Source organism: Chiloscyllium plagiosum, chromosome 14 (genome assembly GCF_004010195.1).
Source record: "Chiloscyllium plagiosum isolate BGI_BamShark_2017 chromosome 14, ASM401019v2, whole genome shotgun sequence".
NCBI lineage: Eukaryota > Metazoa > Chordata > Chondrichthyes > Orectolobiformes > Hemiscylliidae > Chiloscyllium > Chiloscyllium plagiosum.
The window spans coordinates 4,328,846-4,342,900 of record NC_057723.1 but is presented as its reverse complement, the minus strand read 5'-3'; the positions used below and the strand labels follow the sequence as shown (position 1 = coordinate 4,342,900).

Below are 14,055 nucleotides of genomic sequence, written 5' to 3'. Positions count from 1 at the left end.
AAAAATACGGGGTAGACCATTTAGGACAGAGATGAGGAGAAACTTCTTCACCCAGAGAGTGGTGGCTGTGTGGAATGCTCTGCCCCAGAGGGCAGTGGAGGCCAAGTCTCTGGATTCATTTAAGAAAGAGTTGGATTGAGTTCTCAAGGATAGTGGAATCAAGGGTTATGGAGATAAGGCTGGAACAGGATACTGATTAAGGATGATCAGCCATGATCATATTGAATGGTGGTGCAGGCTCGAAAGGCAGAATGGCCTACTCCTGCACCTATTGTCTATTGTCTATTGATTACATAATGTTTAGCACAATTTGCGTCTCGCGAGACAGTAAAGAAACAAGATGTTGACAATATCCAGGCTTGGGCTGACAAGAGCAAGTAACAATCGTACCACACAAATGCCAAGCTATGACCACCACCAAGAAGAAACAATCTAACCACCATCCCTTGACATTCAATGTTATCAATCACTAAATCCACCATTATCAATATTCTGGGGGTTACCATTGACCAGAAACCTCAACTGGACTCTCCATATAAGCACAGTAGCTACCAAAAGCAGTCCAGAGGCTGGGAAGACTGCAGCAAATAACTCAGCTCCTGAACCCACCACCACATCCTGCCCTCCCCCTCCACNCCCCCCCAGCAACCTCCCCCCCCCCCCCCCCCCCCGCCCTCCAACCAAAGCTTGCCCACCATTTGCAAGGCAGAAGATAGGAGTGTGATGGAATATTCCCCATTTGCTTGGATGGATATACCTCTAACAATACTCAAGAAACTTGACACCATCCAGGACAAAACTACACTCTTGATTGGCATGACATCTATAAATATCCACTCCCTCGCTTCCAACACTCAGTAGCAGCAGTGTGCACTATCTACAAGATGCACTGCAGAAATTCACCAAAGATCCTCAGACAGCACCTTCCAAACCCAAAGCCACTTCCATCTAGAAGAACAAGAGAAGCAGATACATGGAAACACCATCACCTCTAATTTCCCCTAAAGTCACTCATCATCCTGACTTGGAAATACAACATGGTTCCTTGACTGTCGCTGATCAAAATCCTGGAATTCCCTCTGTGATGGCATTATGGGTCAACCCACAGCAGGTGGATTGCAGCAGTTGAATAAAATAGCTCACAATCACCTTCTCATGGGCAACTGGGGACGAGCAATAAATGCTGGCCAGCCAGCGATGTCCATAGCCCAGAAAAATGACTAAAGAAACAAAATCTCTGTAATATGACAAAATGGCTGGTTTACAATGCTGAGTTGCACAAACACCTATGGCGTTCAATTCCCACACTAGCTGAGTTTATCATGAAGAATTTCCTTCTCAACTCCACCAGTTATCACTCCTTGGCGAGAAAGCAGTCCTATAGTCTGGCGAAACTGTAACAGCTTTTAACATCTTTAACCCAGCACTAAAAAAATGCTTTCACAGCATAAAAGTTATTATGTTGAATAAAACATGCTAACTATATGATGTTAATTGAATTGTAATGTTTTCCATGTACACCTTACACTATTTTAGGCTGACTTAAAGTTTGGTCATTGCAAATACATTTAAAAATAAACTTGCGAGCAGTCATAATCAATACTATATTGTATTCAAGCTTTTGCACAAACCATTAACAACCTAAATAACTACATGGTATGACAATACACTCATATTTAAAGTTGTACAACGTGATTCGGTTCAATGCTGCTTTAAGAGGAGTTGGTGTTATAATTGGTCGATACTCGCTGTGTCGCTGTGTACCAATACGGTGATAGCAAAGTGGTTGGAGATCCAGCCCCACCCCCACAAAACGAAACGCTCGGCAATATCCGAGAATGACCAGCACACTCTTTGTTTTTTGTTCTTCATGACATCTGAGAAAGCACATTAGTCGCTAAAGGGAGCTTCGTGCAGATAATGCTATTGTTTCCAACTAGAAGTTGGAAAGAAGCGAACCAGGTACCTTTTGATATGGCGTTGTGTGCGGTATGATAACTGCAGTGCAATTTCTTGGTGTATTTGCCCGCAGTATATGTTTTGGTCATTGAGTACGAATGGCTTATTTAACGTTCCCATTATTTTTTGTGCAACTTCTTTGTTTGATATTCGGCCAATTTCTATATTCAGTTTACGGAACCATTCGCTATTCAATTCCCGAAGAATTGCAAAAAGGTTCTATGGTTGGGAACATTGCAAAAGACCTCGGGATAGATTTACGGCAGCTGTCCGTTCGGAAGTTTCGGATTGCAACTGAAAAGCACAAGCAATATCTGGACATAAATTTTGAAAACGGCATTCTGCTCGTCAATGAGAAAATCGACAGGGAACAGCTCTGTGAACCGATATTTGCATGTGTGTTGACTTTGGAAGCTATGACTGAGAACCCATTTGAATTATATAATATTGACGTGGAGATTATCGATATCAACGACAACCCACCCGAGTTCCCGAAAGGCGAGACCCGTTTTGAAATATCAGAGTTTGCTTCACCCGGAACCCGCTTTCCACTTCAAAGAGCGTACGATCCTGATTCTTCAAGCAACAGCGTCCACACTTATCGACTAAGCCAAAATGATTTCTTTGCTTTGGATCTACAAACCAATAGCAACCAAATAATGACTCCAGAGCTCGTCCTCCAAAAAGCCTTAGATAGAGAGCAGCAAGCGACTCATCGGTTAACACTAACCGCAATCGATGGAGGCTCCCCGAGCAAATCAGGAAGCACACAGATTGTCATCATCGTTTCGGATATAAATGATAATGCACCGGTTTTCGATGAGAATGTGTACCAAGTTGCGATTCCTGAAAACGCACCGAGGGGTTCTTTAATAGCAAAGGTTAATGCTATAGATTTAGACGAGGGAGTAAATGGTGAAGTAATATATTCTTTCAGCGAGGGCACTGGTGATGAAATACGTAAACTGTTCAGCATTAATGCTGAGAAAGGAGAGATCAGAGTAAATGAAATAATTGATTTCGAGGAGATGGAGAACTACGAGATGACGGTGCAAGCAAAGGACAGAGGCATTGCAGGAATACCATCGTACTGCAAGGTCCTAGTAAAAGTTACTGATGTTAATGATAACGCCCCCAGAATAATGATCAGTTCTGTGCATACCCCCATTCCAGAGAACGCCCCTGAAGGGACGTTGGTAGCCATTTTGAAAGTAACGGACAGAGACTCCAAAGAAAGACAGGCAGTTTCTTGCCGTGTTTCGAAGGATGTTCCTTTTAAGCTTGACAGTTCTTTGAATAACTATTATACAGTGGTTACTGACGGTGTCATAGATCGTGAAAAGGTGTCTGAGTACAACATTACAATTACATGCACGGATAAAGGCAACCCTCCACTTTCGACTAACAAGATTATCCCAGTGCAAATATCGGATGTAAATGATAATGTACCACGTTTTACGCAGCCTTCTTTTACAATGTATGTGACGGAAAATAATGCTATAGGCGCTTCAATCGGATTTCTATCGGCAAATGATCCAGACAGTAATCAAAATGGCCGACTGTCATATTCCATTCTGGATGGTGCAGTTCATGGTGTTCCTGTATCCACATTCGTCTATGTCGATTCAGACAGCGGAGTGATGTTTGCGCAACAAAGATTCGATTACGAGCAGCTTCACGATCTTCAGCTTTCTGCGCAAGTAATGGATAATGGAACCCCTCCGCTTGCCAGCAACGTAAGTGTAAATGTGATTATAGTCGATCAAAATGATAACGCTCCCGTGATCCTATCGCCAATGGCAAATAGAGACTCAGCAGCAGAGGAGACCGTACCCAGATCTGCTGATCCGGGTTATCTTGTGATTAAAGTGACAGCCACAGACGCTGATTCAGGACAGAACGCTAGGCTATTTTATCAGATTAGCCAGCCTACGGATGAAAGTTTGTTTACCGTGTCTTCCGAATCAGGAGAAGTATGGACTATCCGCCACTTTGGCACAAAGGATTCACTGAAACAGCAAATCGTGATCCTGGTCAGAGATAACGGAAAGCCTTCACTTTCTTCGACAATCAGTATCAACTTGTCAGTGTTGGAAACTGATCAGGCAAGTGCATCTAATGTCGCTGCGCTGGGGAACTCCGAGTTCTGGACACATGATATCAGAATGTATTTGATCATTTCTTTTGGGATAATCTCCTTTGTTTTTCTTGCGGCTATAGTAATGCTCGCTATGAAAATTCAGAAGGGCGCACATGGAGATCATGGCGACTGTTGTTGCTCAGAGATACTCTTCTGTGGTGTGCAAAGAGATTCACTGCGAGGTGTTCAAAAGGCCAGTGCGAATATTCCAATTCCAGTTAATTATCCAGATGTGTACGAAAGAGTGTCGGTCCCTCACACGGCTGGATATGGCAAGTGTCCGACTTCAAATGCATTCACGAAGGATTTTACCCTGTTAAAGTTACATGATCCTCTGCAATCCGCGATTACTGTGAAACATGGTTCTTTTCTAATAGACAACACTACAAAAGAGCCCTATTCTACTGTGAAAGAAACCGTTCAATCACACAAGGTGAGGCATGTAATGTACTTGCAGAATCTGTATTTCTTTGGCCAAGGAAGTCAAACATGATGTAATTGTGTATGGGATGGGGTAGTGGAAACCGGAGGTTGTGTGGAGTACAGGGAGAGAGAGTGGTGGGGGCAAATTAGGACGAGGCATTAAGACTACAATCAGATCAGTCATAATATTACTGAATGTTAGAGCATCTACGAAGGGCCCAATGACGTGAGCTTGCTCTTAAATTCTTTATTTCTCCGCTTCATGCAATATTGAATTGACCAATCGTGAACGGGTTAAACAGTCGTAACTGTTCATGTATTCAGTCGATAAACTGAATTTTGCTTATCTGGAAATCAGGGGAAAAAGATGTTGGTCTAATATAACATGGACAAAATAGTGACACAGGTTCTGTCGCAGGACCTTGTGATCAAACTTATTACTTGCATGTTGCAGTTTTTACGTTGCACAATTGTTTAGCAAGGATTTAATTCTAGTATTCTAATCCAGTTGATTACATAAGCAAAATCAGAGTCATGCGAAGAAAGTCGACTGGATTGGCAGCGTTTCTAGGGAAAGCGACAGCGTTATGTCTGGAGTCCACTATGACTCTTCTTCGGTACAGTCCTCGAGAAGAGTCATAGTGGAGTCGAAACATTCATTCTGGTTTATCTTTCCTTGCTATCAGACCTGCTAAGTTTTTCCAGCATTCTCTGTGTTTCATATTTGCAGCATGCACTGTATTTTGTCTTTACACGATCACACCGTTACGTAGAAATGCTAACTGAATGGTGCTGACAGCACTGGATTTTGAGTGTTGGTCCTGGTGGTGGGGGTGACGGGAGAGGTGGGGGGAAGGTGTGGAAGTGGTAGTAGTGAATGGTGGAGAGAGACAGAGAATAAAATGAGAGCTACACGTTGAAACAGAGAATGGCAAACGCACTGCAGGGATTGAATGAATCCCTTGGAGAGTATAGGGGTTGTAGGAGTATACTCAAGAGGGAAATCAGGATGGCAAAAAGGGGACATGAAATAGTTTTGGCAAATAGTAATAAGGTGAATTGAAAGGAATTCTACAAATACATTGAGGACAAAAAAACTGGGTAGAAGATACGGCCCATTATGATCAGCAAGGCTACCTCTTTGTGGACTCGCAAGAAATAGGAGAAATATCAAATGCATATTTCACATCAGTGCTTAGTGCAAAGAAGGATATGGAAGCCAGGCAACTTGGGGAAACAAATACTAATATCGTGAAAAGTGCTCATAATTACAGAAGAGGAGCTGCTGGATTATGCCTCATGAAACGCATAAAGATGGATAAATCCCTGGGACTGGATCAGATGAAACCTAGAACCTTGTGGGAAGCTAGGGAAATAACTGTTGGGCCCCTTGCCAAGATATTTGTACCACCAGTAGCGAAGGGGGAAGTGCTCGAAGACTGGAGTTTGCTAACATAATGCTTTTATTTAAGAAAGGTGGTAAGGAAAAGCCAGGGAACTTCAGATCAATGAGCCTGGAGTCAGTGGTGAGTAAGTTCTGTGAAGGGGATTCTGAAGGACAGGATTTACTTGTATTTGGAAAGACATGAATTGATTATGGATTGTCAACATGTCTATGTGCGTGGGAAATCGTGTCATCATTAACATGATTCAATTTTTTGAAGAAGCGACGAAGAAGATTAATGAAGGCAGACCAGTGGACATTATCTATACGGGCTTCAGTAAGGCATTTACCAAGGTTCCATAAGACTGGTTTGTGAGGTTAGACCACATGGAATACAAGGGGAATTAGACGTTTTCGATGCAAAAGTGACTTGAAGGTAGGAGACAGAGGGTGATGATGGAGGCTTGTTTTTCAGACTGTGACCAATGCTGAGGAACAAGGATCTGTGCTGAGTCCCTTGCTTTTTGACGTTTACTTGAATGCTGTGGATGTGAATACAGGAGGCATGATTAGTAAGTTTGAAGATGATGCTAAAATTGGTGGTGTACTGAACAGAAAAGAAGGTGATCTCAGGGTACAATGGGACTTTGATCAGATTGGAAAATGAGTCTCGGAGTGACAGATGGAGCGTAATTTAGATAAATGTGAGGTGCTGCATTTTGATAGGGCAATTAAGGGCAGGGCTTACACACTTAATGTTCAAGTCCTTGGGACTGTTGCCGAATAAACAGACCTTGGGCTGCAGCTTCATAGTTCCATGAAAGTGGAATTACAGGTAGACAGGTTAGTGTAGAAGGTGTTTGACACGTGTGCTTTTGTAGGTCAGTGCATTGAGAATAGACGTTGGAAAGCCATGTTGTGGCTCTACAGGATATTGGTTCGATCACTTTTGGAATATTGTGTTCAATTCTGGTCTCTGCAATAGGAAAGAGATTGAGAAACTTGAAAGGTTTGATAAAAAATTTACAAGGATGTTGGATGGTTTGAACTACAGGGAAAAGATGAGTGGGCTGGAGGCTGAGGGGTTATCGAAGTTTATAAAGCCATGAAGGGCATGGACAAGATGAACACTCAAGGTCTTTTCCACAGGCTAGGTGAGTCCAAGCTAGAGTGCATCAGTTTAAGGTGAGAGAAGAAAAAAATTAAAGGGTCTTAAGGGACAACATTTTAATGGAGAGGGTGGTATGTGTATAGAATGATCTGGCAGAGAAAGTGGTGGATGTTCATACAATTATAACATTTGGATTCATAGTGTCATAGAAATGTACAACATGGAAAACAAAACCCTTTGGTCCAACTTGTCCATGCCAACCATGTATTCTCGTCCTATTTGCCAACGTTTGGCCCATATCCTTCTAAACTTTTCATATTGATATATCTATCCAAATGCCAATTAAATTTTATAATTGTACCAACCTCTACCACTTCGTCCAGCCACTCAGTCTATACACGTGCCTCCTTCTTCATGAAAAAGTTGCCCTTTAGGGTCCTTTTAAATCTTTCCCCATTCACTTTAAACCGTTGCCCTTTGGTTTTAGACTCTCCAACCCCAAAGGAAAAGACCTTGACGATTTACCCTATGCATATTTTTATTCATGACTTCATAAACTTATATAAGGTAACCCCTCAGCTTCTGACGCTCGAGTATAACAGCCCCAGACTATTCAGCCTCTCCCTACAGCTCAAACTCTCCAACCTTAGAAACATCCTTGTAAATCTTTTCTGAACCCTTTCAAATTTCACTACATCCTTTCTGTAGGGGGGGAGACCAGAATCACATGCAATATTCCAAAATTGGCCTATTCAATGTTTTGTATGGCTGCGACATGTCCAGCCAACTCCAATACTCAATGCACTGATCAATACACGCAAGCATACCAAGCACTTTCTTCACGATCCAATGTACCTGAGACTCCACTTTCAAGGTACTATGAACCTGCACTCCAAGGTACCTTTTTTCAGCAACTCTTTCCAGGGCCTTACCATTAACTGTATAAGTCCTACCCTGATTTGCCTTTCCAAAATGCAGATCCTCACAGTTATCTAAATTAAACTCCATCTGCTACTCTTTGGCCTATTGCCCCATCTGATCAAGATCTCTTTGCACTCTGAGGTAACTGTCTTTGTTGTCCGCTACACTTCCAATTTTTGGCATTATCTGCAAACTTACTAGCCATTCCTCCTATATTCACATTCAAGTCATTTATATAAATGATAAAACGCGATGGATCCAACACCGATCCTTGTGGCACACTGCTGGTCACTGGCCTGAAAAGCAACCCTCCATTACCACCCTCTGTCTTCTACTTTCAAGCCAGTCCTGTATCCAACTGGCTAGTTCTTTCTGCATTAAATGTAACCTAAGCTTGTCAATTAGTCTACCAAGAGGAACCACTTTGAATGCCTTACTAAAGGGCATATAGTTCACGTTCACTGCTCTTCCCTCATCAATCCTCTTTGATACTTATTGAAAACACTAATTTCAGTTAGTGAGGCATGATTTCTCACGCACAAAGCCATGTTGATTAACACTAATCAGTCCTTCCCTTTCCAAATACATGTAAATCCTATCCCTCAGGATTCCATCCAACAACGTACCCAGCAGCAATGTCAGGCTGAGTGATGTGTAATTCCCTGGCTTTTCTTTATCACCTTTCTTAAATAGTGTCACCACGTTAGCCACCCTCCTGTCTTCTGGCACCTCACTATTACCTCATTAACTATTGAAAATAAGACTGTAACTGAACATATTTACTAATAAACACAATAGGTAACTTACAAGAAAAATATACAATTATACTTCTAACGGCGACCAACAGGTACTTTGTTTGGAGCATGAGATTATTTTCAATACAAAATTAGTTAAGTAGATAATGAAAAAATAATAACAAGAGTTCACAATTAGATCAGATGTAACAGAATACTGTATGAAGGTTATGCAGAGATTACTATTAGCAGAAACCAGAGGGATTTCTGCTCTATTAATTGTAAAGAAAGAGAGCTGTTTTCCTCAGTATTAGATTCATCTGATGTAATGACTATAAGAAATTTCCCCTTGCCATTTTTCAAAGCAACTTACCTGATGTATCCCTTTCTGTCTCACTAATGTTTGTGCAAGTATAGTTAGCTTTATTTTATTGGTTTTAAAAAAAGTTAAAATATTCTTGTTTTGACCTAGAATGAGCATAATGTCTCTATTTGTTTTAGAATGTGAGATTCGATTAAGTAATCTAAATATAATCCATTGATGCCCATTGCCTTATCACTTACATTATTTTTATGCATCACTCTGCTGGATTTTTAAATCTGGTTTATATTATCAGGCTTTATTTCTGCTTAACTTTTCTATTTTATTCGTTTTACAAACGATCCTATCTTGTTAATAATGAGACTGATAGACCATTAGTCCACGATGATGAGACAGTGGGCACTAACAAGTTGAACCTTCTTGGCTAAAGTTGAGAACCAGGATTGCTGAGATCTATTTTCCACCTGCCTGTAATGAATATTTACTTCAACAACTGTCTGTTGTTTGGCACAACCCAATCAATCTAGTTTCTGTCTAATTTCCCTTTGCTAAATTGAATCTATTGTACTGTACTAGATCTTTACCAAATGTTGCCAATTTTTCTTCCTATTGTATCTAATTGTGATGGTTTTCGAAATAGAAAATGTTATCAGCAGATATTGTCTGATGAACAAAAATTACTTTGATGGTATTTTGACATCCTAGATGCAGATCAATTCTCCATCTGGTTCTTCAATTCTACTCACTATCTCAGACATGACTCTGCACATTTCACAACTTCACATTTTTGAAACCTGTACCTTCTAAAATCAGTACATTTTGTATTCCTCTTAAATTTTATCTTTTATTTATAGTAATACAGTTTATAAATATTTGTGTTCGTTTCCTCCTCTCATAATTCAACTTGCATCAGCATGCATAATCTCTCTGCCAACACTAGCTTTGTGGAAACATTTTGAAGCCTCTATTTCAAGTGAATGGTGCAACATTTCCAGAAAATGACATACACACTCAAAGTGACTACTCCCTATATGTAACGTGTTTCCTCTGCCACATTTTATGATGTACTAGTGCAAGGGAACTTTGTTTAGATCGCATATTCATTCAACATTATTTCAATTTTAGCAAGCATATCACAAGTTACAAGCCTTTCAAGTAGCATAAATTTATCTTTGACGAATGACTTCCATTAGCCTAAGCTATTCACCACTTACTTTATAAAATAAGCCCTGTGTTCCAGGAATAGGTCGAATAAATCTTGTCTCACCTATCCAAAGTGTTTGAGTGTAATCATTGGAATCTTCCAACGTAAAGGAACACCCTTTGAGATTGCAGAGATCAGGAGCCCATGATCACATTGCAAGTGGTTCGCTCATCTGTATATTTTAAGTTCGTTTGGGAATTTAGTGAACATTACTTGGTATACAATTATTTCTTATTTATAACTAGCCAATCATTATGTTGCTTTTGTAAATTTGTCATGCCTTTCAACTTGCGCAATGTAACTTTTTGGTTACAATTTTGCTTCAAATTCCAGATCACTTTATTCATTTGAGACATTAATGAATAAGGCGACAGCAGACAGTCTAGTCCAGCAACTCAAGGAACATAGAACATAGAACATTACAGCACAGTACAGGCCTTTCGGCCCTCGATGTTGTGCCGACCTGTCATACCAATCTGAAACCCATCTAACCTACACTATTCCATGTACGTCCATATGCTTGTCCAATGACGACTTAAATAAACTTAAAGTTGGCGAATCTACTACCGTTGCAGGCAAAGCATTCCATACCCTTACTACTCTCTGAGTAAAGAAACTACCTCTGACATCTGTCCTATATCTATCACCCCTCAATTTAAAGCTATGCCCCCTCGTGGTCGCCATCACCATTCTTGGAAAAAGACTCTCCATGTCCACCCTATTGAACCCTCTGATTATCTTATATGTCTCTATTAAGTCACCTCTCAACCTTCTTCTCTGTAACGAAAACAGCCTCAAGTCCCTCAGCCTTTCCTCGTAAGACCTTCCCTCCATACCAGGCAACATCCTAATGAATCTCCTCTGCACCCTTTCCAAAGCTCCCACATCCTTCTTATAATGCGGTGACCAGAACTGTAAACAATACCCCAAGTGCGACCATACTAGAGTTTTGTACAGCTGTAGCATACCTTCATGGTTCCGGAACTCGATCCCTCTATTAATAAAAACTGAAACACTGTGTGCCTTCTTAACAATCCTGCCAACCTGGGTGGCAACTTTCAAGGATCTGTGTACCTGAACACCGAGAGCTCTCTGCTCATCTACACGACCAAGAATCTTACCATTAGCCCAGTACTTTGCATTCCAGTTACTGCGACCAAAGTCGCACTTGTCCACCTCACACTTGTCCATATTAAACTCCATTTGCCACCTCTCAGCCCAGCTCTGCAGCCTATCTATGTCTCTCTGCAATCTACAACATCCTTCATCACTATCCACAACTCCACCAACCTTAGTGTCATCTGCAAATTTACTAACCCACCCTTCTAAGCCCTCATCCAGGTCGTTTATAAAAATGACGAACAGCAGTGGACCCAACACTGACCCTTGCGGTACAACACTGGTAACTGGACTCCAGGATGAACATTTCCCATCAACCACCACCCTCTGTCTTCTTTCAGCAAGCCAATTACTGATCCAAACTGCTATATCTCCCACAATCCCATTCCTCCGCATTTTATAAAATAGCCTACTATGGGGAACCTTATTGAATGCCTTGCTGAAATCCATATACACCACATCAACCGGTTTACTCTCATCTACCTGTTTGGTCACCTTCTCAAAGAACTCAATAAGGTTTGTGAGGCACGACCTACCCTTCACAAAACCGCGCTGACTATCCCTAATCAAATTATTCTTTTCTAGATGATTATAAATCCTATCTCTTATAACATTTTCCAATACTTTACCAACAACTGAAGTAAGGCTCACTGGTCTAAAATTACCAGGATTGTCTCTACTCCCCTTCTGGAACAAAGGAACCACATTTGCTATCCTCCAGTCTTCTGGCACTATTCCTGTGGACAATGACGATTTAAAGATTAATGCCAAAGACACGGCAATCTCCTCCCAGGCTTCCCAGAGTATCCGAGGATAAATCCCATCTGGCCCGGGGACGTATCTATTTTCACACTCTGCAGGATTTCTAATACCTCCTCCTTGTGAATCTCAAACACACCTAGTCTAGTAGCCTGTATCTCAGTAATCCCCTCGACAATATTGTCGTTTTCTAGAGTGAATACAGTTGAAAAATATTCATTTCGTGCTTCCCCTATCTCCTCTGACTCCACACACAACTTCCCACTACTATCTTTGATTGGTCCTAATCTTACTCTCATTATTCTTTTATTCCTTAAATACCTATAGAAAGCCTTAGTGTTTACCCTGATCCTACCCGCCAACAACTTCTCATGTCTCCTCCTGGCCCTTCTGAGCTCTCTCTTTAAGGAACTTTACTTACGTTTAAGTACTACTTAACAAGCAGTACAGGTGTACTACAACCCTTACTTTCTGATTCAGCTTAGGGCATGTGTCAATATTTGGCTTCTATTCTCTCTCTGATACTGGGAGAGTTGTTTGCTACCACACGGAAAACAAGATCAAATTTGATATGTGCTCTGGTCGCTGACATATTTGACTCTATTAACTCTTTCCAAGCTACAAAACACATCAGTTACAACGCTACATTATAATTGGCCTTAGTGAAGAGAGCTTTATTGTCTGCCATCATCCTAAATTATACTACTTAATTCCTTTGTCTGGAATGTTAATTTCATTGACTTTACACATTTTGCAGTTTTGGGGCAATGGGTGAGAATGCAGATAATGAGAAAGCATAATCTTTTCTTGGACTGACATAACCTATCAGTCCAGACTTACAAAGTGTAAAAAAAGAGGTAAACAGACAGGGTTCACGACTATGCTGGAACTTGGAAATTCCATGAATTGTTAGAAAATACTAGGAAGATCACAATGAGCTTGTTTCGTGAGCTGAGGGAATGGTTGAGTTAGATACAGTATATACTGAAAGATTTGTGGTGCAGGTAATGAGAACTTTTTTGACGTTGCTAATAGTTTCTAACTGAAGGCAATTACAGAAAGTGTACTATTGGATCACAGGAAAATGCAATAAGGAATTTGAGCTCATTTAATGAGGGCGAAAAATATAAACTAATGCCAGCAGCATATTTGTGGAAACTGACAATAGGCTTGAAAGGTAAACATATAGGTTCACTATAAGAGATGCATTTTGACTGCAGCATGACAGCAGATAGTGGGATATAGCAAACAAAAACCATAATACCTAACATTGTGAAAATAATCTAAATCAAAATTCGGCACCACCCAGTTTAATGTTACAGTGATGGATGAGAATGACAATGCACCTGTTTGCGAACAAGACTTCCATCATACAACCACTATCGAAAACGTGCACAAAAATACTTTAATTTTGAAGGTCACTGCGGTGGATATGGACGAAGGCATTAATGGTGAGGTAGTTTATTCTTTCAGCGATCGCACTCCTGATCGAGTGTGGGAGATATTTAGCTTAAACTCAGCGATCGGAGAAATCAGAGCAATCGACACGGTAGACTTTGAAGAAACGCATAATTATCAGATTGTAGAACAAGCTGTGGACCGAGGTCCACTTTCACGGCGAGTGCATTGTAAAGTTTTAGTAAAGGTCACTGATTTTAATGATAATATTCTAGAAATAATATCAACTTTTATGTCAAGCCCTGTTCCAGAAAATACTGCTTTGAACACTGTAGTAGCTGTTCAAAGAGCGACAGACTCACAAACGACTGTTTATTGCTGAATATTCCTCTTAAACTTAACAACTCCTTTAATAATTACTCCACGCTCGTCACTCATGGTGAAATAGACCGTGAAAAAATGCCAGAGTACAACATTATCATAACGTTTGCAGATGCTACCCCCCCCCCCCCCCCCCCATCCCTCTCTTGGCCAAAACAACCATCTGTGTTGAAATCTCTGACATAAATGACAATGCGCCA

The 14,055-nt window shown here is 40.8% G+C and overlaps 1 protein-coding gene across 5 annotated transcripts in view; it reads left to right on the top strand.

Moving 5' to 3' along the window:
* The window catches only part of LOC122556422 (protocadherin-10-like), a 176,962-nt gene that overhangs the window by 84,243 nt on the left and 78,664 nt on the right, over positions 1–14,055 (top strand). Inside the window, exon 1 of one of the 5 annotated variants that reach the window (XM_043703059.1) lies at positions 1,766–4,064. The exons of 2 other annotated variants lie outside the window; for them this stretch is intronic. In XM_043703059.1, the coding sequence (XP_043558994.1) occupies positions 2,058–4,064 (2,007 nt within the window). In that variant the 5' untranslated portion in view covers positions 1,766–2,057. Of the gene's footprint in view, positions 1–1,765; positions 4,533–14,055 lie in introns of those variants that run through there. 2 more of the 5 variants (XM_043703054.1, XM_043703055.1) reach the window with 2 other exon arrangements.